Source organism: Xyrauchen texanus, chromosome 33 (assembly GCF_025860055.1).
Source record: "Xyrauchen texanus isolate HMW12.3.18 chromosome 33, RBS_HiC_50CHRs, whole genome shotgun sequence".
In the NCBI taxonomy this organism is placed as follows: Eukaryota; Metazoa; Chordata; class Actinopteri; order Cypriniformes; family Catostomidae; genus Xyrauchen; species Xyrauchen texanus.
In genome coordinates this window covers 12,646,033-12,667,466 of record NC_068308.1, presented here as the reverse complement: position 1 = coordinate 12,667,466, position 21,434 = coordinate 12,646,033, and the positions used below count along the sequence as shown (strand labels likewise).

General features: G+C 36.2%; 1 protein-coding gene across 2 annotated transcripts in view; it reads right to left on the bottom strand.

The window, feature by feature from the left end:
• col1a1b (collagen, type I, alpha 1b) overlaps window positions 1–21,157 on the bottom strand; it is a 30,839-nt gene extending 9,682 nt beyond the window's left edge. Inside the window, exons 1-39 of one of the 2 annotated variants that reach the window (XM_052102141.1) lie at window positions 20,943–21,157; window positions 19,616–19,804; window positions 19,033–19,079; window positions 18,773–18,805; window positions 17,892–17,996; window positions 17,167–17,232; window positions 16,677–16,721; window positions 16,436–16,489; window positions 16,172–16,225; window positions 14,366–14,419; window positions 14,097–14,150; window positions 13,839–13,892; window positions 13,676–13,720; window positions 13,536–13,589; window positions 11,964–12,008; window positions 11,613–11,666; window positions 11,173–11,271; window positions 9,963–10,007; window positions 9,727–9,825; window positions 9,386–9,439; window positions 9,175–9,282; window positions 8,595–8,648; window positions 7,407–7,505; window positions 7,261–7,314; window positions 6,886–6,984; window positions 6,671–6,724; window positions 6,412–6,465; window positions 6,254–6,307; window positions 6,110–6,163; window positions 5,721–5,765; window positions 4,180–4,278; window positions 3,983–4,090; window positions 3,683–3,790; window positions 3,433–3,486; window positions 1,473–1,526; window positions 1,248–1,355; window positions 668–721; window positions 396–449; window positions 77–238 (exon numbers count right to left, since the gene is read on the bottom strand). In XM_052102141.1, the coding sequence (XP_051958101.1) occupies window positions 77–238; window positions 396–449; window positions 668–721; window positions 1,248–1,355; window positions 1,473–1,526; window positions 3,433–3,486; window positions 3,683–3,790; window positions 3,983–4,090; window positions 4,180–4,278; window positions 5,721–5,765; window positions 6,110–6,163; window positions 6,254–6,307; window positions 6,412–6,465; window positions 6,671–6,724; window positions 6,886–6,984; window positions 7,261–7,314; window positions 7,407–7,505; window positions 8,595–8,648; window positions 9,175–9,282; window positions 9,386–9,439; window positions 9,727–9,825; window positions 9,963–10,007; window positions 11,173–11,271; window positions 11,613–11,666; window positions 11,964–12,008; window positions 13,536–13,589; window positions 13,676–13,720; window positions 13,839–13,892; window positions 14,097–14,150; window positions 14,366–14,419; window positions 16,172–16,225; window positions 16,436–16,489; window positions 16,677–16,721; window positions 17,167–17,232; window positions 17,892–17,996; window positions 18,773–18,805; window positions 19,033–19,079; window positions 19,616–19,804; window positions 20,943–21,024 (2,808 nt within the window). In that variant the 5' untranslated portion in view covers window positions 21,025–21,157. The remainder of the gene's footprint in view (window positions 1–76; window positions 239–395; window positions 450–667; window positions 722–1,247; window positions 1,356–1,472; window positions 1,527–3,432; window positions 3,487–3,682; window positions 3,791–3,982; window positions 4,091–4,179; window positions 4,279–5,720; window positions 5,766–6,109; window positions 6,164–6,253; window positions 6,308–6,411; window positions 6,466–6,670; window positions 6,725–6,885; window positions 6,985–7,260; window positions 7,315–7,406; window positions 7,506–8,594; window positions 8,649–9,174; window positions 9,283–9,385; window positions 9,440–9,726; window positions 9,826–9,962; window positions 10,008–11,172; window positions 11,272–11,612; window positions 11,667–11,963; window positions 12,009–13,535; window positions 13,590–13,675; window positions 13,721–13,838; window positions 13,893–14,096; window positions 14,151–14,365; window positions 14,420–16,171; window positions 16,226–16,435; window positions 16,490–16,676; window positions 16,722–17,166; window positions 17,233–17,891; window positions 17,997–18,772; window positions 18,806–19,032; window positions 19,080–19,615; window positions 19,805–20,942) is intronic. The other variant, XM_052102142.1, reaches the window with a different exon arrangement.
• Between the last annotated feature and the right edge of the window lie 277 nt (window positions 21,158–21,434).

The window sequence follows — 21,434 nt, the reverse complement described above, 5'->3', positions numbered from 1 at the left end:
TTCAATAATTTCTCAAATTGTTCACAAAACATTTGCACGCACGGAAAAATGTACGCTTTATGAATTATGAACTTACAGCAGGGCCATCAGGACCAACGCTACCCTTCTCTCCAGATGGTCCTGGGGGTCCAGCAGCACCAGCCTCACCAGGGCGACCAGCAGGTCCCTTATCACCACGGGCACCTCTTTGCCCTTCTTTACCAGCAGGACCAATTGGGCCAGGTGGTCCAGAAACACCCTGAGATGGTTGAGGGAGTAAGAGAAGATTTGCAATGAAGCTACATGTTTTGAGGCCAAACTCTTGAACAGGCAAAAAGATTACCACAAAGAGAAGCTGAATTTAATGTCAGTATTTGGTTGGCATTCATTCAGCAATTCTTTTGAAGAATACTTACAGAAGGACCTGGAGGTCCAACTCTGCCAGCAGCACCAGGGAATCCAGCGGCACCCTAAACAAAAACAAAGACTGTGTTAAACTTGTCCTTCAAATTTACAAATTATATCTCATATGAGAGCATCCATGGGAACTAGGCGTTTGAAACTGTCATACTTGTCAGTAGTGGCTGATAAGATTTATAACGTGCCTAATATTATCATTATCAAAATAATATAATATCAAAATATCATTCCTTTTTTGCAAAAAAATCTTCATAGAATTTATTCTTACAGGAGGTCCAGCACCACCACGAGCACCCTTAGCTCCAGTAGCACCAGCAGGTCCCTGTTAAAGAGAGACGGATAGTGGATAAAGAACACTTATATACTTCATTATAGCAGAATACATATGGACAAATGGAGCTAGGAGCTGAGAGTATCTCCACTCATGCTAGTGACAACATTTAATAACAGCCATGTTTCCTAATTTCCCAAAGTCACTTTTCACACTAGGCTAAATCCTAGGGTAACATAATTTTTAACCATGGGTCAAGGCCACTTTAAACCTTTTTAACCACTTTTAAACCTGAACTGCAGTGTCAAAGGTATACCATGTGAAACTATGTGGTATTCGAATGTAAAAGCTAGTTTTTAGCAACAGGCAACCGATCAGAAAATGAACAGCAATATGCAAATAAGAACGCAATCTAAGGTTAACGCATGTACAGTCAGAAATCTCGAAATGTGAATAGCCAGGATTAGTTATAATCCTGTGGTAAAGTATTAAATTAATAAGGGTTTAGATTAAAAGTAATAAGTATGGAAAGACCATATCTTTATCTAAAGTCACTGAGGGCTTATGAATGCAGCACCTGTGGGCCAGAACCTCCGACGGGTCCAGGAGGTCCTGGAGCTCCAGCATCACCCTTGGGTCCAGAGTCACCAGTCTCTCCCTTAGAGCCAGGCTGACCATTGGCACCCTGCATTGAGAATAGATAAATTGAGCTCTGGTAGTTTATACACCTTATAGTGAGAATTCATTGACAAAGAATGGTTTGTATAGTTGAGTTGATGAGACATGAGATTGTTCTACTCACAGGGGGTCCAGCAAATCCAGCAGGTCCAGGGGCACCAACCTCTCCACGCTCACCCTGAGAATATAAAAAAACTCAAATTTATAATCTGTCTTAATATTTCAGTAATTTATAAATGTGAAATTGTTCATTGTTAGTTCATCTTGCTTCATAGTGCATTACAGTTAATGTATACAACTTTTAATATAAAACATTTATTAGTATATGTTGAAATGAACATTACTAAAGATTAATAAATGCTGTAAAATATTTTTCATTGTTAGTTTATGTTCAACTAATCTAGTTACTAATGTAACAAATTCAGTCTTATTGTTAGGTGTATAATGCATAATATACATAAAGTGATTCTGATTCTGGTGCTATTCTTATTTAATCATAAATGTTGGAATTTGATTTTGCAACTCTTCTGTGAAAATGTAGGATTTCTTATAAGATATTATCTGGTCCCACTTTATATTAGGTGTCTTTAACTTCTATATACTTACATTAAAATACATACAATACAATGCATTTATTTTTTAACTATATGTTGTTCTGCAAAATTCTAACCAGATTCAAATTTGATGCTACTGAGGTTGAGATACCGGTAGGTTAAAGAGTAGGGTTAGAGTTATGGGTTAGGGTTAGGGTTAGGGGTGCAGTTTAGGGTAAGAATTTGGGAAGGTTAGGTTTAGGGCAGGGGTGCAAAAATGGAGTATGCAACATGTGCATGGGCGTCACATGGGGGAGGGGGGCTCCTCTTACTAACCATAACTAATGTTGCTGCGCTTTGATACCTCGAGGTCAATTACCTCAAGAATTATTAAACAACACCTGGATCAATTATTGACTAAATCCAAAGAATTGGGCAAAGAAATGTATGATGGAGAGGCTTGCTTCAGAATCAATCATGTTGAACAAATAAGCATCTTCTAAATTGTATTTATTTTTCTGTTTGGATGGAAAATAATGAAGCAGATCAAATTAAGTCAATACTTTGTTATTGTAACTAAATGGTTTCTTTGCTATGTACATGACTGTTCGTATATAAATTATAAATGATATCCTAAATATAAAAGTATTTTAAATAATTAGCATCACATTACATTTTCATTGAAAACTTGATTTACAAAAAAAAATAAAAATTGTATTAATTTTTATTTAATAATTATTTTCTCTTTTTTATTGTTTTCTGAACTGTAAAATGTGTTACATTTTGAAGCAGTTTGTAAAGTGTTGAGTTGTTAATTGTTCCGTTCTAGGAGTCAAAGTTTTTGTCACCTTCATATTACTATTTAATATAAGTTAAAAGGGCCCCAAAGGCCAGTGTGTGTGTGTGAGTGTGTGTGTTTGGTGGGGTGGGGGTGCCATCATTGATGTTGTATACCCCTCAAGAAATGTAGAGTTGTGCCTCTGGTTTAGGGTCAGGATAGGGGTAGGGTTAGGCTTAGGGTTAGGAGTTATGGTTTAGGGTAAGGGTTGGGGTATAGCTAGGTTAGGGTTTGGGGTAAGGTTAACAGAGTAACTACATATGTTATTAAATGCAGGTACTTAAAATGGAAGCACAATTGAACAACTGAACAACACATATGTACATAAAAGGTACATTGTAGTTAAAGACAACTTGTATAAAGTGGGTCCAGATTTCTCATGCTAGATCAAGGATAGCTGAATGAATTTGCTCTTTGAAGGCAAAAAGGAAATGGTGAATTGTTTTACATGCTGTTACAGTGATGGCAAGCACATTACAACACTGATTTTCTCTGTGATGTATTTTGTGCTATATATTGCTGAACGATGTCATAACGATGAATATTGGTGGTATTTATTTGCTTTGTGCTACATTGGTACTACCAGATTTGCTCGTTTGTTGGAATTTATTGTTAGTGATATATCCAAAAGAAATCAAAGATTTTATATAAAGTGTCTGAATCGGTTCTCTGCTGGATTGGGTTGTGTTTTGGAAAGAATGCTGAGTACTTACAGGGGAACCACGAGAACCAGTCAGTCCTGGAGGGCCAGCACCACCAGGCTCTCCCTAAAACAGAAATTATGATTTATTATAATTACTGTAGTGACCAGTGTTAGGGTTAAACAAAAATTACTTCTGTAAGTGCTATATAATATTTATTTAAGTATGACAATAGGACAATGATGTGGGTCTCAAAACATTATCTTGAATACAATTTTTGTTTGATATGTTAATTGAGTAAATGCTTCTTGAGTGTCTTTACCTTCTCACCAGGAGCACCACTGGGTCCAGGAGGTCCATTAGGGCCGGTCATACCACGCAGGCCATCCTTGCCAGGACCTCCATCAAGGCCCTTGGGTCCAGCGTCTCCCTAAAGATGAACATAAAAACATAATTGTGAAGTCACTATGCTTGCCTTGAATTAAAACATTGAAAGACATGAAACTAGCTGTGAATGTAGGAAAATGGTTGCCTGGGTCAACAGTCAATTATACAATTTAACAGTAAAACTCTTTAAATGTGAGATCTGATGGCTTGTTATAAAGAAGAAAAAAAAACTCACTCTGTCTCCTCTTGCTCCAGGCATGCCACCTGCACCCCGCTCTCCGGGCATTCCCTGCAATCCAGAAGGACCAACACCACCAGGGGCTCCAGCAACACCAGGCTCTCCCTATACACATAAACATTTACATTATATTTACAGATCTTTATCAAACATAACAATGTGTTGTCATTATGCTAATGAACTAGGAGTCTTACCTTAGCACCATCGTTACCAGGAGAACCAGGGGCTCCACGAGGACCAATAGGACCAGCAGATCCAGGTCCACCACGTTCACCAGGGAAACCTCTGTCACCCTGTGCAAGACATTAAGGATTATAGGATTCTCATTTCAACTGCCAAACAAAAACTGTTTACCATAGCAGCGAGGTAAGCAAAAAGGGGAAAGGCCACTATATAATTTCTTGCCCTAATCTTCCAATGGACCAAGACAAAATACACTTGGTAAGATTTGCACATTTCAAAATAACAGATATACTCAAAAATATGATTTTTGCAGGTTGTTCAGTGTTCTTAATTAAAATGAACAAAAGCAACACAATTCTAGAACATTGCGTTCTATCCAATTAAATTTGTAAATTTGAAGTTTACTCAATCAATCTGAGTTTGGACTACTTGAATACATTTTGTAGCATTGATGAAAGTAGGCAGGGAATTTCCATTTCCCAGCATGCTTTGCATGGGACTGGATGGGGTGAACAAATGTTGAAATGAAGTGTTATTTTATGCATTTTTGAGCTAGTTGAGAATAGGAGGAGATTTGTTCATGTTTAATGCTCAGTTATATTGGTATTTAAAGAGAGTGTCTGTTGGGCTGGAGTTTTGGGGGTTACCACTGTGGTAAAGATTGGCACTCGTGCTTAAGTTGAGGATGGGCTTTCATCCTAGTGATGTTTGAGCAGTTGTTATCCAATTGACATAGCAACACTTTCACTGTGCTTACACTTGCTCACCCGGCATACACTAATGATTAATAAAATAAATTAAGTTGGACCAACATAAGAACATTCAATTAAACATTAGTAAATGTAGTTTGACAAACCTAATAAAGTTGAGTTAAAACTTCTATAGTACGTTGATTTTACCTAATTCGACATAATCATGTTACTGAATGAAAATGACTTAATTTGTATGAAATTAAATTGCTCTTGCAAATTCAATTAAGCAAGGGTAATGACTTAATTATATTTTGAGTGTATTTGAATTGGTTGGAAAAACAAATTTGTAGTAGTTTTGACTGCTCTGGAAAAATGTAAGGCAGTTTTGTACTTTTTATCAGAATATGTGTCTCATGGGAATTGAACTCATTTGGTGATGCTATTGCCATGCTCCTCCTAAATTCTAAATTGAGCTGAATTCAAAGGAAAAAACACACAGAGAACATTTGTTTACAGCTATGAAATGAAACGTATTTTAGCTTAGAAACCTGAACTCATTTACAGTATAAAATATCTTGCTCCTGATCTTGATGCTCACCTAACCATACATTTCTCACATGTCTAAAATAAAAATGGTAATGTAGCTTCTTAAGTGCTTCGATATTTTTCTATACAAAACTAAAAACAATAAGCAGATACTGATTAAGATATACATTATTTGCAGTGTAATCATAATAGTATTATTTCAGATAATAAGGTGGATATCAGTAAAAACAATTGATCTTGGGTGAGTTTTAAAGATTGTTTTGAGATGTTGCAGTATCTCTGTGGGCCTTGTTTGTAAAGCAGGAAATACTCACTCTTGGGCCAGCAGGACCAGAAGGACCAACCTCTCCAGGAGCACCCTGTTGAACAGTGAACATCATAAATAACACTGACCAACAAGATGAAGAGCAACAATACACTGATGTGATTTTTAAGAAGCATGGGTTATTTAGTGAGGGTAAATGTAGTTTGATACAATAAAGTCTTATATGTGTATCTCTGTTTGTTGGGGAGTAACATACTTTATGTAATACTGTAAACACATTTTGATTACTGTAACTTAGATTTACATTTACAGTATGCATATGCCAGACACTGTTATCCAAGTATCATATTTTGACAAAAACATCAAATATGGAATGGGCAGACATGCCTGACACTCCTTACATTGATATTCATAGATTATTTAACTGAAAGCACATACCTGATCACCAGGTTTTCCACTCTCACCAGTGGCACCCTGTGTACCTGGAAGACCCTGGAAGTAGAGGAATGTGAAAAAATTAAAAAAGTGAATACAATTTAGAAAAAAGGCCATTTAAGTATGTGTGTCTGTGAAAACCCGTACCTGGAATCCGGGGGAACCAGCGGATCCCTGTTCTCCCTTCTCTCCAGGGGGTCCCTATGTGACGACAGACCAGAAAAGATCAGAGAAACAGTTCACATTGTGATGGACAGAAACTGATTTTTTATCATAGCAACTTAAAGAGACTCAAAGACACATACAGCAGGTCCTGAGGCACCAGGAGCACCAATATCACCATCTTTGCCAGGAGCGCCCTATATGAATAGACAGAAAAGTTGCATGGCTTAATATAATAATGCATCTGCTGAGACATTATTCAAGCAATGGTCTGGAGGTTACCTCCTTTCTTTGGGTTGATCAAGGTAACTCAGCTCAGAGTTATATATAAAAAAATTCAAATAGTATAATTCAAGACATAAACTCAGAAACAGCTTCAAAACTGTGTTATTCAGTACGTACCAAGGCACCAGGGGGTCCAGCAACACCTCTATCACCGGGCTTACCAGCCTCACCCTGAGATGAAACAGAAAATATAACAAATATATCAATGCAATTAAAAGGAATCAGTTTATTTTTTTTTACAGAATTTTAAAGATCTGACAATATTTTCCAATCCACTGGTTGTATAATTAATAAATTATTAGTAAATATGCACTCTTGACAGAGAAACTTACATCAGTTCCCTTGGGACCAGGGAATCCCATCACACCAGGTGCACCACGAGATCCAGAAGGTCCTCCGGGTCCAGGGCGGCCATCTTGTCCAGGTGCACCCTACAGGTTAAAGAGAAGAAGCCATATAGACCCATTGATCGTCTGTACTTTGTAAAACAGAAATGTATGTAATGCAAACAAACCACAGTAATAAGAGAATATACTACTAGTGTTGTGGTTTGTAATAGTCATGCTGTCTGTATGACCATTACTAAACGTTAGTGTGTTACGTTCATGTATATGATTGTGTATTATATATTTAGTATCTCATATAAGTCATATGTTCCATATAAATTCCAACAAGGCAGAGAATTATACAAATTATATTCAGCTTACAGCAGGTCCAGCTTTGCCATCAGGGCCAGGGCTTCCAGGGGCACCAGTCACACCCTAGAAGAGAGGCACCAAAGATCAGGTGAGGTAAAAACACTGACTCTTTATACTTTTAATATGCAAACCATAGATTGGGGCCTATATCTCACCCTTGATCCAGGCAAACCTGGCTCTCCTGGGCGGCCAGCCTCTCCAGAAGCTCCTTGAGCTCCCATTGGTCCATTGGCTCCACGCTCACCATTGGAACCCTGAAATGTGTTAAGTGAAATGACAATTATAATGGCTGTATTTACTTTCGCAGCTACTGAAATTCCTACAGGACCCTGGGCAGCTCCTTCTCAAAGAACTGTATTACTGGAAGTGGTGTTACTGTGAGAGCGAACTAACACTGATGTCCTAACATTTAAATGCTTAAATGCTGAAGGTGACATCAATACAGATGTGCATGTTAATTTATTGTTATAGTTTTATCAACACTGTATCCCTTAAGTTAAGAAAAGCCTTTGTAACAATACACTTACAATTAGAACTAAGGGTTTTCTTAACGCAAGTGTTTTTTTTGCAACTGGGCCCACCCTAAAAATGACTTTTGGTGATCAAGCCTATGCAGTCAGATTGTTTCAGTCAATTAAAATAATATTTTTGACAAATATTACTAGTTCAGTCACGACAACTCTCTGAAATATTTAGCATGTTAATGTGAGTATGACATAATGATAGGGTATTGATCTTCGCGGACTCGATCTGCTACACTGCTGCTGCTGCAGAGCTAGTACAGAAGACTTGCTACTGCTTGAAAATATAGACATACTGAGTTATGCATGTGGTTAGAAAAACACAAGACATGCCGCATCAAGCATGTATGACATGCTACTGCATAATAAGACATAAATAGAATCCCCATGTAGCAGATCTAGACTGGTGGAGCTGGGGAGGTGGAGGGTTTCAGAGAAAAACTCTCGTAGTGCACTGTAGTTAAACCGGCTTACTTCCAAACTTAGCAAATTAAAATGTTAGGCAAAGAGAGAGTACGAATGTTGATTCAGCTACCCGATTACACGTCAAAGGATCTATCAGCTTATGTCATGGGAGCCAATCAGCTTGACATATCACATGTGAGCGAGCTGATTGGCTAACAGACATCAGATTGCGCCATTCAGAGTTTCATACCTGAACTTAGTCATTGAAGTTGCATGTTACCACCAGAAGTCAATTTTTTGGGTTACCTGAAAAAATATTTTTACAGTGCACAACTAGGGTGAACTTAAAATATATTGCACGTGTGTAGCCTTAGTCTGATATGTGTTCACAGCGCTTATTAAAAAATAGTGACTTACCAAGGGGCCAGGTGCTCCATCAGAACCAGGAAGACCGCGATTGCCAGGTGCACCCTTTTGAAAGATAAAGAGAATATGAGAAAAACAAAACACAAAACTAAACATAAAATGAAAAAGTTGCTCAAATCATTGCTCGCAGGATATACAATGAAAAAGTTGTGTAAACTTCCGAGAGATATTTCATACAAAAATAAAAGTTATTTCATTATTTACACACCCATGTGTTGTTCCAAACCTGTATAACTTTCTTTCTTCCGTGGAACACAAAAGGAGATGTTGCAGGATGTTACAAGGAGATGGCAAAATGTTTGGGACTGACATCTTCAGTCACCATTCACTTTTATTGCATGTTTCTTCCATACAATGAAAGCGAATGGTGAGTGAGGTTGTCATTCAGCCCAACATCTCCTTTTGTGTTCCAAGGAAAAATAGAAAGTCATGCAGGTTTGGAACAACACAAGGGTGAGTAATTTATGACATAATTTTCATTTTGGGTGAAATATATTTTTCATAAAAAGAAAGAGAACAGGTTACTTTATCTAGTTCAGGTTTACTCTAATTCTATCAAGTTTTAACCTACACGAGCTCCAGGAGGTCCAACTGGTCCAGCACCACCAGGCTCACCACGAGCTCCTCTCTTTCCCTCCTCACCAGCAGGTCCAGAAAGACCTTGAGGTCCAGCTGGGCCCTACGAAATAGAATAGCAAGTGCAAAATATAACAGCATAGATGCCTTGAATATATAATGAAATTACATTTGTTTCAAAGCAAATATATTTGAAATATACTTACAGGCTCTCCCTTAGGACCAGCTTCTCCTCTAGGGCCTTGGAGACCAGGATCACCCTGGAACAGGCGCAAAAGATATAAAGCTATCTAAGCTCACCACATTATGTCTCATTCTTCAGACACTTCCTTATTCAATGAGAAATAATTTCTCCTATCCCAGTTTAGTATGCAGAGTCAACTATAAGTAGCCATTCACAGGTTGATAACACTCTGTGGCGCTTGCAAAACATTACTTTGTTTATGTCAATCAGTCCAACACAAGTGCTATCTGAAGTGCTAAATGGTGCAGAAATGACACAAGCTAAAATTACAGAAAAATAGAATACAATGTGAAGTATACATACGTTGTTACCCTTTGGGCCAGGTGCACCACTAGGGCCAGTGGTTCCAGCTGGTCCACGGGAACCAGGGAAACCAGGAGCACCAGCAATACCAGCAGCACCCTGCAAAACGTGTTTTTGTCCACAGTGATTAAAACTGTCTCATATTGACATACAGGGGTAAAAGCATAAAAAGAGATACACACAAATATGAAGGACAATACAGTAATTAATAGCTGTATTATAAAAATCATACTTACAGGAGAACCTTTGCCACCAGGTGCACCATCAGATCCAGGAGCACCCTATGAAGTGACACAAGTGCTCACATCACTAAATCGCCAAAATTTAGTTATTATCAAATTCAGATTAAGAGAAAACAGAGTGAGGCTATTTTATAATCAACATTTGGCTAGACAATAAAAAAACTCAAAAACATTTACCTCAGTTTCAGTGTGTGCATAAATATTTACTTTGTTGGGCAGTAAAATATAATATAATATAATATAATATAATATAATATAATATAATATAAAGTAATTTAAAATAATATAATATAATATAAATAATATAATATAAAAAGTAATATAATATAATATAAAGTAATTTAATATAAAATAATATAATATAATAAAAAGTAATATTATATAATATAATATAAATTAATATAATATAATATAAAGAAATATAATATATAAAGTAATATAATTTAAAAGAATATAGTATAATATAAATAATATAATATAATAAAAAGTAATATTATATAATATAATATAAAGTAATATAATATAATATAATATAAAGAAATATAATATATAAAGTAATATAATATAATATAATATAAAAGAATATAGTATAATATAATATAAAGTAATATAATATTATATAATATAAATAATATAATACAATATAAAGTAATATAATATAATATAATACAGTATAATAGAAATAATATAATATAAAGTAATATAATATAATATAATGTAATATAATATAATATAATATAATACAGTATAATATAAATAATATAATATAAAGTAATATAATATAATTCAGTATAATATAACATCAAATAACTTAATACGCTGTAATGTAACATGACATAATAGAATAGAAAATAATAGAATAGAATAGATCAAATAGAATAATATAGTATCTCTTGTAAGCAGAGTGCTGAACTGATATTTCTCTTCTTTTATTTTCAAATATTTGCAATTAATTCAGCTCTAACAGCTTTTTGTAAAATCTCCATTCAAACTTTGCTTTGTTGATATTTTCAGTCTTAGTAACTATTTAACTATCATTTTACCATAAATATAACACTTTTCTTTTGCTACCATGCAATCTAAGATATTGCCTTCAGGAAATGCAGAACTAGTTCATTTGAACCCTTTCTACAAAATAAACGGGTATGTGATTTCAAACAGTGTATTATTGTGTTATTGATCTTTACAGTGTGTAAATACTTACAGCAGGGCCAGAGGCACCAGCAGGTCCAGGGTTGCCAGGCTCACCACGGGCTCCTTGAGGTCCCTCTGAACCGCGGCCGCCAGCAGTGCCAGTCTCTCCCTACAGAAGATAAACAGACTTTTTAGTGAGTGACTTTGTGTGCCTATTTATTTACAGTAAGTATATATTCATCTGTTTTTATGTATGGGTAGGCCTGCATGGTGGTAAATTTGTCTGCTCAAGAACAGGGTCATTAAACAATCAATTAATGGTTGTCTGCATAGTCTGAGGAAGTATGTTCAGTAGTTTTAAAGTTTAAACTAAAGTTTAAAGTTTGCTTTACTTTTATGAATATTGCAGCTGTTAATGGGTGTCCCAATGCATTGCTATTTACACATTTGTTCTCTGTGGTCAGGGCTTGTTTGTGTGGGGTTACAGTAAGTGTTTGGGGGCAGATCTACCTTAGCACCAGCACCACCAGGGAATCCAGGAGGACCAGCTGGGCCAGTAGGTCCCTAATATTGCAGGAAAATATTAAGAGTGTTAAACACAAACACATTGGTTATTTGGTTATATACTGTGCACACAAAAATAATGAACGAGTCTCAGATTTATCTGATTATAATCAAACCAATTAACTGCCAAGCACCAAATAAACTGCTTAAATGCACTTACCCTATTGTTAAATTGTATTTAGGCTAACTAAAGATTATTCAAGATATTTGGTTATAGATACTTGCATTATCAATAGATTCTTTAATAATCAATAAAGCACTGCAGTATTGCCAGAGTATTGATCTTAAGAGACTTACAGGAGGTCCAGCAGCACCAGTGTTGCCATCATTACCACGAGCGCCCTGCAGAGAACAACAATAAAAAGACAATCAACCATCTTTATGAACTGGTGATGAAACTGACTAATGACCATCAACTCTGCCAGAAAATCTGGCCTGTGCACAAACACACCACTTTGGGTCAAAATCTATATCAGAAGGCATTTTGTCTCCATGCATATAGACCTCTGTGCTCTCTGTGATCACTTTTACTTGCATCTAGACATGCTGTGTATTCTGATTTTAACATACAGTAGCACCATACAGCACTGTGTTTGGACACTTAAAGGGACAGTTCATCCCAAAATTAAAATGTTCATCATTTATTCACCCTCATGCCATCACAGATGTGTGTGAATTTCTTCCTTCTGCTGAACACCAGTTAAGATTTTTAGATGAATATTTCAGCTCTATAGGTCCATACAATGCAAGTGAATGGATACTAAAACTTTGAAGCTCCAAAAAGCACATTAAGGTAGCATGTGGTTAGACTCCAGTGGTTAAATCAAACTATATGATAGGTGTGGGTGAGAAAAAGATTGATTTTTTAAGTCTTTTTTCATGATCAATCCCCACTTTCACTTTCACATTCTTTTGTTTTTGCCAATTCACATTTTTCATATCGCCATCTACTGTAAACCACAGATTTATAATAATAAAGGACTTAAATATTGATCTGTTTCACACCCATACCTGCCGTATCACTTCTGAAGACATGGATTTAACCACTGGAGTCTTATGGTTTACTTTTATGCTGACTTAATGTGATTTTTAGAGCTTCAAAATGTTGGTACCCATTCACTTGCATTGTGAGGACCTACAGAGCTGACATATTCTTCTATACATAGTAGTTTCTGTTCAGCAGAAATCTGTGATGAATAAGGGTGAAAACATTATGAGAGAATTTTCACTCCCTTTAAAAATGTATGAATGTCATTGCATTAAATACAAAATAAGAAACAATTGTCATCTATAAACAAATGATGCTAGATCTTTTCTCAGAACCAACTTCACATTTCTGGGCCATTTTTGAAATGACTATTGATGAAAACTGCAGTCAAAGTGATTTCAGTGGATGTATGAAGTAAGCGTCCCTCAAGTTCATACATGTGTCCAAGCAGAGTTTTAACATTTTAGGCTTTTGCTTTCTCCTATCATCAAAAATGACTGACATTTGATTTGATATATCGTATATAATGCAATGAAATTCATGTCCAAAAACATTTTAGGGCCACTGTATAAAGTATTCCTAAGGATGAACTAATAAGAGTAGACTGTAGTGGTGTACAAGCATTTAGCACATGGATTATCTTTAATTGTAAGTTTGTATATTATTAGCAGCAAAATCATTGCTGATATTCAGGACAGTAAATCATCACAGACTATAACTGACTGTTCAGGGTTGTGTAACTATGACTGTTTTATGTTTGAATGGTTTATGACCTTTTCATAATAACAGAACAGTTTAAGGTGTTTACATGACCACATGTTTTCAGGTCATTTAGCATAACCGTAGTAAGATTAACAGTGATACGTGGACATGGCACTTACAGAAGGGCCAGGGGAACCAGGGCGGCCTCTCTCACCAGGCAGACCACGAGGGCCCTGAAGGAAACATGGAGAGGAAAAGTAAGAACAATGATACCAAGATTTCCAAGATCTTTACATGGAGAGCAGAATCTCTCACTCACCATGGCTCCAGGAGTACCACTCTCACCCGGGGAACCAGCCTCTCCCTGTTATCAGAGAAGAGACACAATAAGCACTAAATATATACACCACATTTGAGAATAAAAACGATGTACTGCAGGTACTCAATGGCTGAATAACATACACATTTAAGGAAAGCCTTACCTTAGGTCCAGCAATGCCAGCATCTCCCTTAGCTCCATCTAGACCAGAGAAACCCTGTAAAAGGTGACCAGAGACATTACACAAAGAATAACTTAAATAATAATAATAATAGTAATAACTCTATTTCATAGCACCTTTCAAGCATTATAGAACAAAGTGCTTTAAAGGACATCAAATTAAGAACACACACAAAAATAATGAAAAATGGAATAAATCAAACTGAAATAAAATTGTGGGATTATGTGATGTCATACTCACTCTGTGTCCCTTGATGCCGGGGAGTCCTGGGGTTCCAGGGAACCCACGAGCACCCTATAAAATAAATGAGAGAGCGTCATCATGATGAATGGCATGTTCTAATTGCTGTGCAGCATATGTTTCCATCCATTTGAATGATTTGAAAACAAAGAAATGATGAGAGTTTCTAACGTTTATTACAATTAGCAAGCACCATTTTCATTTTTCCTCTCTTTTGAGACTTCAGTGTCAGTGTGTGAGGGGGGCCTCAATGTGCGAGCAAAACTCACCTGAGGGCCAGCAGGTCCACGCTCACCAGGGCGACCTGATTTGCCAGCTTCACCCTGAGGAAGAGCAGGAAAGAAGGAAAGAGAATGAGGGTGTGAGGTACAAACATTTTACAGGAATGCATTTTGAAGCAGGTACTTTTTGAATATGTGCCATACTGATGGATGCATTAACTGAGCATCTGTTTCAGACATATGAAAGAAAATGTTCAGCTGTGACTGAAGTCCGCAGGGTTGTGCGCCTTAATTTTTTAAATTAAATTCAAATGCTTTTTTAATTCCAGCTCAGCTGCTAAATTTTAATTGAGGTAGCAAACAGGATGGAGAATTGTAATTTAAATGTCAATTTAAAGTAATATTCTGGGTTCAATACAAGTTAAGTTCAGTCGACAGCATTTGTGGCAGAATATATATTACACAAAAATAATTTTGTCTTGTCCCTACTTTTCTTTAAAAAAGCTAAAATCTGGGTTACAGTGAGGCACTTACAATGAAAGTCAATGGGGCCAATCCATAAACGCTACATTACTCACTGTTTAAAAAGTATAGCCACAAGACAAACAATATGCTTTTTTTTATTATTTTCATGTGATAGTCACTTACTATCCTTTTCTGTATAAAATGATACCAATTTTACAACTTCGTTGCCATGACAATATAGTTATAAATAGATACTGTAACGACTGTAAAAATGACAATTTAAACAACTTTACAGCTCAAATAATACACAAGTTTTAACAGAAGAATTAATGTAAGTGCTTTTATAAAATGATCAGCTTCACATTTCTGTGTTTAAACCCTCCAAAAATTGGCCCCATTCACTTCCATTGTAAGTGACTCACTGTAACCTCCATTTTTGCTTTTTTAAAGAAAAAGAGGGACGAATCAAAATAAATGTTTGTGGTAATCAACATTATGCCACAAATGCTGTCGACTAAGCTTAACTTGTATTGTACCCAGAATATTCCTTTAAGGTAGTATTAATTCATATAACTGATGTAAGTGAAGTTTTTAATAATAGCTTTTATATGTATGAATTATCGGTTACACTTTACAATAAGGTTCGATTTGTTAACATAGTTAACATGAACTAACAATGAACAATACTTAGACAGCATTTATTTATCTTAGTTCATGTTAAATTCAACATATAGTAACACATTTTTAAAACCGAAAGTTGTATATGTTAACAATACTTAATGCACCATGAACTAAAAATGAAAAAAATGTATTTTTATTAACTAACATGAACTAAGATTAATAAATGCTGTAAAAATATATTGTTTATTGTTAGTTCATGATACCTGATTTATTAACTCATGTTAATGAATGGAACCTTATTGTCTCTTCTCTCAAACGTAAATTTACTCGATTTTCAATTGCATGACAATTGTGTAATCTTTAAGTAATCTACATTACTATAAATTAGTCATAACATAAAGTATTTAAGTTTGAAGAAACAGTTCACGTCACACTTAATTCATAATTTATATCTACTGTACATTATGTTAGAGATTACTCAATTCAGTTTGATGGAAATTTGTCATAACATCGAAATGCGTAAATCTTAAAAGTCTGTTTTGTTAGTGTGTTGAATTAATTTGAATTGCAATTCAGTAAATTCCTCTTCCTGTCATTCCAATTCAAATTCCAGTGCAACATCCTGTGGGGCGTGGCTAATTAAATAAAATTCCAATTAATGAATTTAAAAAGGATCCGTTTTTAAATTCCACATTTTGCCCAACCCTGGAAGTCATCCACGTTGAATATGATTCATCTGAAGTTCAGATTCATCAGCACAAAACTCACGTCTTCTCCGTTCTTTCCAGGAGGACCAGCACTGCCGCGAGTACCCATTGGACCCTGTTAGCAACAACAGCAGAAAAATACTGCTGGGTTGGTTGTAAATATGCATATTTTGTCAAATATAAAACAAGCATGTAAACTGCTCTATGACGTAGCACGCTTCTGAGTATTTTAAGAAATGTTTGAATGTTTTCAGTTAAAAAAAAAAAAAAAACTGATATAGTAAAACTGACCCTGAAACTGTGTTAATAGGCAGATGGTACTTACAGGAGAACCAGGCTCACCAGGTTCGCCTGGGGGGCCAGTGAATCCCTGAGGGCCCTGAGAACAGAGAGTAATACAGGAGAGTCATATATCAGACAGGAGTTGCAGGATTATATATCACATGAGCGTGAGTTTTGCCATTGGGTTTTACTGACAGCAATTAAGACTTTAATACTCAAGTTGAAAATGCAAGAGTATCTTTGAAAGAGCATTTTTCCTTAAAATATTAATGAAATAGACTTACAGGTGAACCTGAGGGTCCTGGAGGGCCACGGGCACCCATGGGGCCCTACAAGAGAGACAAACAAAAAGTTAATATGAGAAAGTAAAAAGAGAAACAGAAATATTACAGAAATACTACAATGGAAAACAGTGTAGAAATATAATGATTTAAAGTACAGTATAGTATTTACAGTATATAGTACAGTATTCACCATTTACAGTATGCCAAATCATAAATGTTTTGTAGATTTGAAACCATTGTCAAGGGGCTCATACATAACAAACAGTAATATGATATATTACACCTTATATTCTATATACCTATAGCATACTATATACATCTTCTTTACAAAAAACAAACAGTCCACATCACATTGCATTGTGTGTAAAAAACACATCACTGATCACCATATGAGGGGTCACTGAAAACACTACGAATTACCTTTTTGTTCATTTGGGGTGTGAGGTCATGCAGGGGAAGAGAGGAAACAGAAAGAAGAGTTATATCTTACTGGTGATCCTTGAACAGCTTGGCCGCTGGATTTTTCACTGCCATAAGCCATTTGGGAGAGGAAAGACTGCAGGGGAGAACAAGAAAGAAACAGGTTAAGCCGAGCAAAGATTTGTTTCGATATTCAGTTTGTTGTGGGTTCTCCTGTGAATATCGTACCTCTCAATTGACAATACAAACACTGGCACAAATGAATCACACTGTACCACACTGTATAAATGCATGCTGCAAAAATGAAGTATATTTTCTATATTTCTATGTTGATTCAATATTTTACTTTTACACAGTGCCTGTCTGTGTTAGAGTCCTGCAAAGTAATGGAGGAATGCTGGGAGCTGTTCATCCAGCTGGTACTGAAGTAAAATGGAGAGGTTTCCGTGTGTTTTAATGCATTACTTCATGTAGCTTAACTTCCTATCTAAATTCAATCTGGTCTATGTTTCATTTGCTTTTAAAACTTTTGTAAAAAAAAAAAAAAAAGCAATGTTATTTCTTACTGTATTTCCAATTGTCACTAAAAGTTATTCTTTATGAATTTATTTGTAAGTAAACAGATATAAGCTATTGGATTTAGCGATTGTGGAATTACGTCACATGGCAGTCACCGCAAGATTTATGTTTTGAATCTGGGCCAATATGAGAAAAGTACTCAGAAATGTAATCCTGAGTTTCTGACACCACAATTACAGATTAAAAGATTTACAAAACCAAATGGAAATGTCTTACTCCGCCACCAAGGCCAGGAATTCCAGGGGTTCCAGGAGGACCAGGAGGTCCAGGGAGTCCATTCTCTCCGGGAATGCCATCATTACCAGGAGAACCTGGAAGACCCTGTCAAACAAACAGGAAAGATCCATAAAGAAATACAATTTGAATAATGATATCTCTACATTATAGCACAACAGTAACATTGAAACTGATTTTTTATTATTATTGTCCAGCTAAATGTGGAATATTAAAGTCTCACTCCGTTTTCTCTGAATCGGAGCATAGCTGAGTCAAGCCCTTCTGTCCCGGGACAGATCATAGTTTAAGAGACTTGAATTCGATCATAAAAGTTTTGATCAAACATGTGGTTACTCTGTTTTGGAGTTCTAAGATATGGAAGGGTATACATGAATTTATGAATAATGAAGACATTATTAATCAGGATTTGTATCTTAAACAAAAATGTGTTACTATTGGTATACAATACTGCAGGACATAATCGTAATTGTGAAATAGTATCATAATGTCATATATTATACAATATAATGTAACAATACATGCCATAATATTTGGTGCATCTTATTTCATGTTACATAAAAGGTATTCAATGTCAAAGCTCAGTGGGACAAGTAGAGGTCAGTAGGTTAGCAAAACACATTTGTTGATTACTTCTATCTCATACAGACTTCAAAGTCTTCTACAAAATCAAAGTATTGGCCTTTTTCCCTTGTTTTTTTGCTGGTACAATGCATTATTAATTATTTGGTCATATTATACAACTATAATAATTGTGTATGTTTTACGTGTGTGTGTGTGTGTGTGTGTGTGTGTGTGTGTGTGTGTGTGTGTGTGTGTGTTTTAAAAAGATATCAAAAAGATGAAACAAGAATTGTACTCACCGGGTCACCTTTTGGTCCAGGAGAGCCAGGAGTCTAAAAATGAAAATTATAACTTGTCATATTGGTGTAGCATGTAAATATCACAATAAGGTGTTTATATGTTTTTGTGCATGTTGTACATTCCCATATACATGGTGCATCAAGGTTTAGTTATGAAAGTAAAAATAAAACAAATGTTTGGAAGGTTTAATTAAATGTAATGTTTGCTAATAAATGAGGTGCATTATTTTATTATTTTAACTGATTAAATCCCCACTGACCTTAGGATCAGGATCTGGAGGCACATATCCTGGGAACTCTTCTCCATCTATCATAAATATATTTATATATATATATATACATATTAGAGCTGTGCCACTAATACTCATGTAAATACTGTATAAGCTCAAACTTAGCTCAAAGGACTGTTCCACATCATCACAAATGTACGGTGACATTAAAAAAGAACTTTAACATTAATACATGTATAAATATTATATGATTATTCACAGATCATGAGTTGATTTTAATTCAAATAATTACAAAGATTATGAATCCATTTTGAATGCACAGGAACTATTAACCTGCTATGCAACACAAATTGATTTTAATGAATAATTAATGAAAAAAGTGTTAACAAAAGTGCAATTATCCAAAAACTACAAGTAAAAACACCCTAGTCCCATGTAAAACCTTCAACGGTCAGAGATAATCCAGTGACGTAATTTTGAACACAAGCGCCCTCCACAGGTCTCTGGCGGTAATGTCTCACATCATGTAGTTAAACGTTTGTACACTAGAGGCCGACAGAGCTACAGTGAGCGCATGATGTGACTATGACTGGGGCAAAGGTGGTAGGTGTACCGTCGGGGCAGATGGGGCAGCATTCTCCGTCGGGAATCTCTGGGTTGGCACAGTCGGATGTATCCTCACAGATCACCTCGTCGCACATAATGGTTCCACTGTCACAGACACAGATTTGGCATGGCTCAGGTTTCCATACATCCTTGTCGTTGTAAGACTGACCGTCCAACGAACAGCTACCGTATGAGACTGCGAGGAAAACAAATACGAATTAGACCAGGGCAGATTTAATCACATTTCCATGACACCAAATATAGGCCTATGACTAAAACACTCAAATGTTTCAATTGATGTTGTTCAATGCCGGAAAACGCACTTTCCGGGGCATTTGATATCTTGAGAGCAAATATGGCATTTGAAGATTTAGCACAGTCAAAGCCATAAAAGTTTCAGTCCTGCACAGTGCATGTACACAGTTGTCCTTTAGTAATGTCTTTTTTAAGGGTGTGTTTTCCAAAACAATCTGTGATGATAATCTAAACTCCTTACAATCGAGTAGCTACACAGGGCTCATATGGGATAACATTTAAAATATTTTTTTTATTTTTTACAAAAAGCAGGAAGGTAAAATGGTATAATGGGAAGAGCTGGAGAATGGGGTTGGAGGATAGGTCTTCAGACCCCCCAAAATTTTCAGACTCTTGCATTATTTAAGTTCGCCGCTTGGTGGCGACAAAGTCTTGTGAGAAATACCGTCACGCCCCGATCATTTGCAATTAATTGATTCCTGCACTACCGAAATTAAAACCAGAAGTTTTCCCAACAGAATGAAATTGCCTTGCTTTGCTTTCCATGGCAGGTACGTGAAATAGTAATTCTATTCTTATAGTCCAGCAGTTATGTAGGCAAAATCTGTCTAAAGCAGTATGATTGATGCCCCTAGTCTATTCTGAGACATTGTAATCCAGAGATAAGAAGTATTATCCTGTAAACAAAAATATAAAAGAAAATCGTAGACGATACATGATTTTTAAGGCGCTATCTCTTTCTTTCTCCCTCATCCATGTCACGTTGAGTGCATCCAGACGCGCTGCAGCTTCGCTCGAGGACATCACATAAAGCGCGCGCTCCGAACATGTATCTGCACGCGCGCATCAACAGGCGCATGAGGAAATAACATTCAGTATGTCCGCGGGCAGTAAGATAGAAAAAAAGCTGTTTTCCTCCTCAAGACATTCCCAAAAATGATTTTAGATTGTAGGTCACTTGGTATCAGCTCAAAAAAAAAAAAAAAAAAGGCTGCATAAATCACTTTGCCCCTCTTGCATTCTCCAATTTCCTCAGTCAAGCATCTTTTCAAAAGCAGCAGTAAAAGTCATATACTCACTGTCATCCTCTCCTTGTCCTCTCACCAAAAGTACTGCTGCGGAGAGCAGCAGCCCTAACCGGATATCCACAAAGCTGAACATGTCTAAATATTAGACATGTAGACTCTTTGAGGCAAGGGAAATCCTGTTTGTGTCCTCAATCATACACGTAGGGTCCGGTCTGTGAAACTCCAATCCAGACCCTTGCAGAAACTCCCTACTGCTTTAACAAATGTTTGACCCTGGCTTTTATATGCCAAAGTTTTGGGGAGGTGCTGAGAGCACAAGATAACTTCTACATGTTCGAGTTAAAGCGAGTCCTACCTTCAGCCAACAATAAGGGCCGCCTTCAAACATGTCAAACACTTCTGAGTCTTCATTACAACGTGGACATTTTGAAACATGCAGCAGTGTTGTAGATGTTCTGGATATCGTGATGGAGCACGTTTTGATAGGATGCTTTGCACATATTTTGCGTAAAGATGGAAAGATCAGGGGTGTTTTTTATAGCA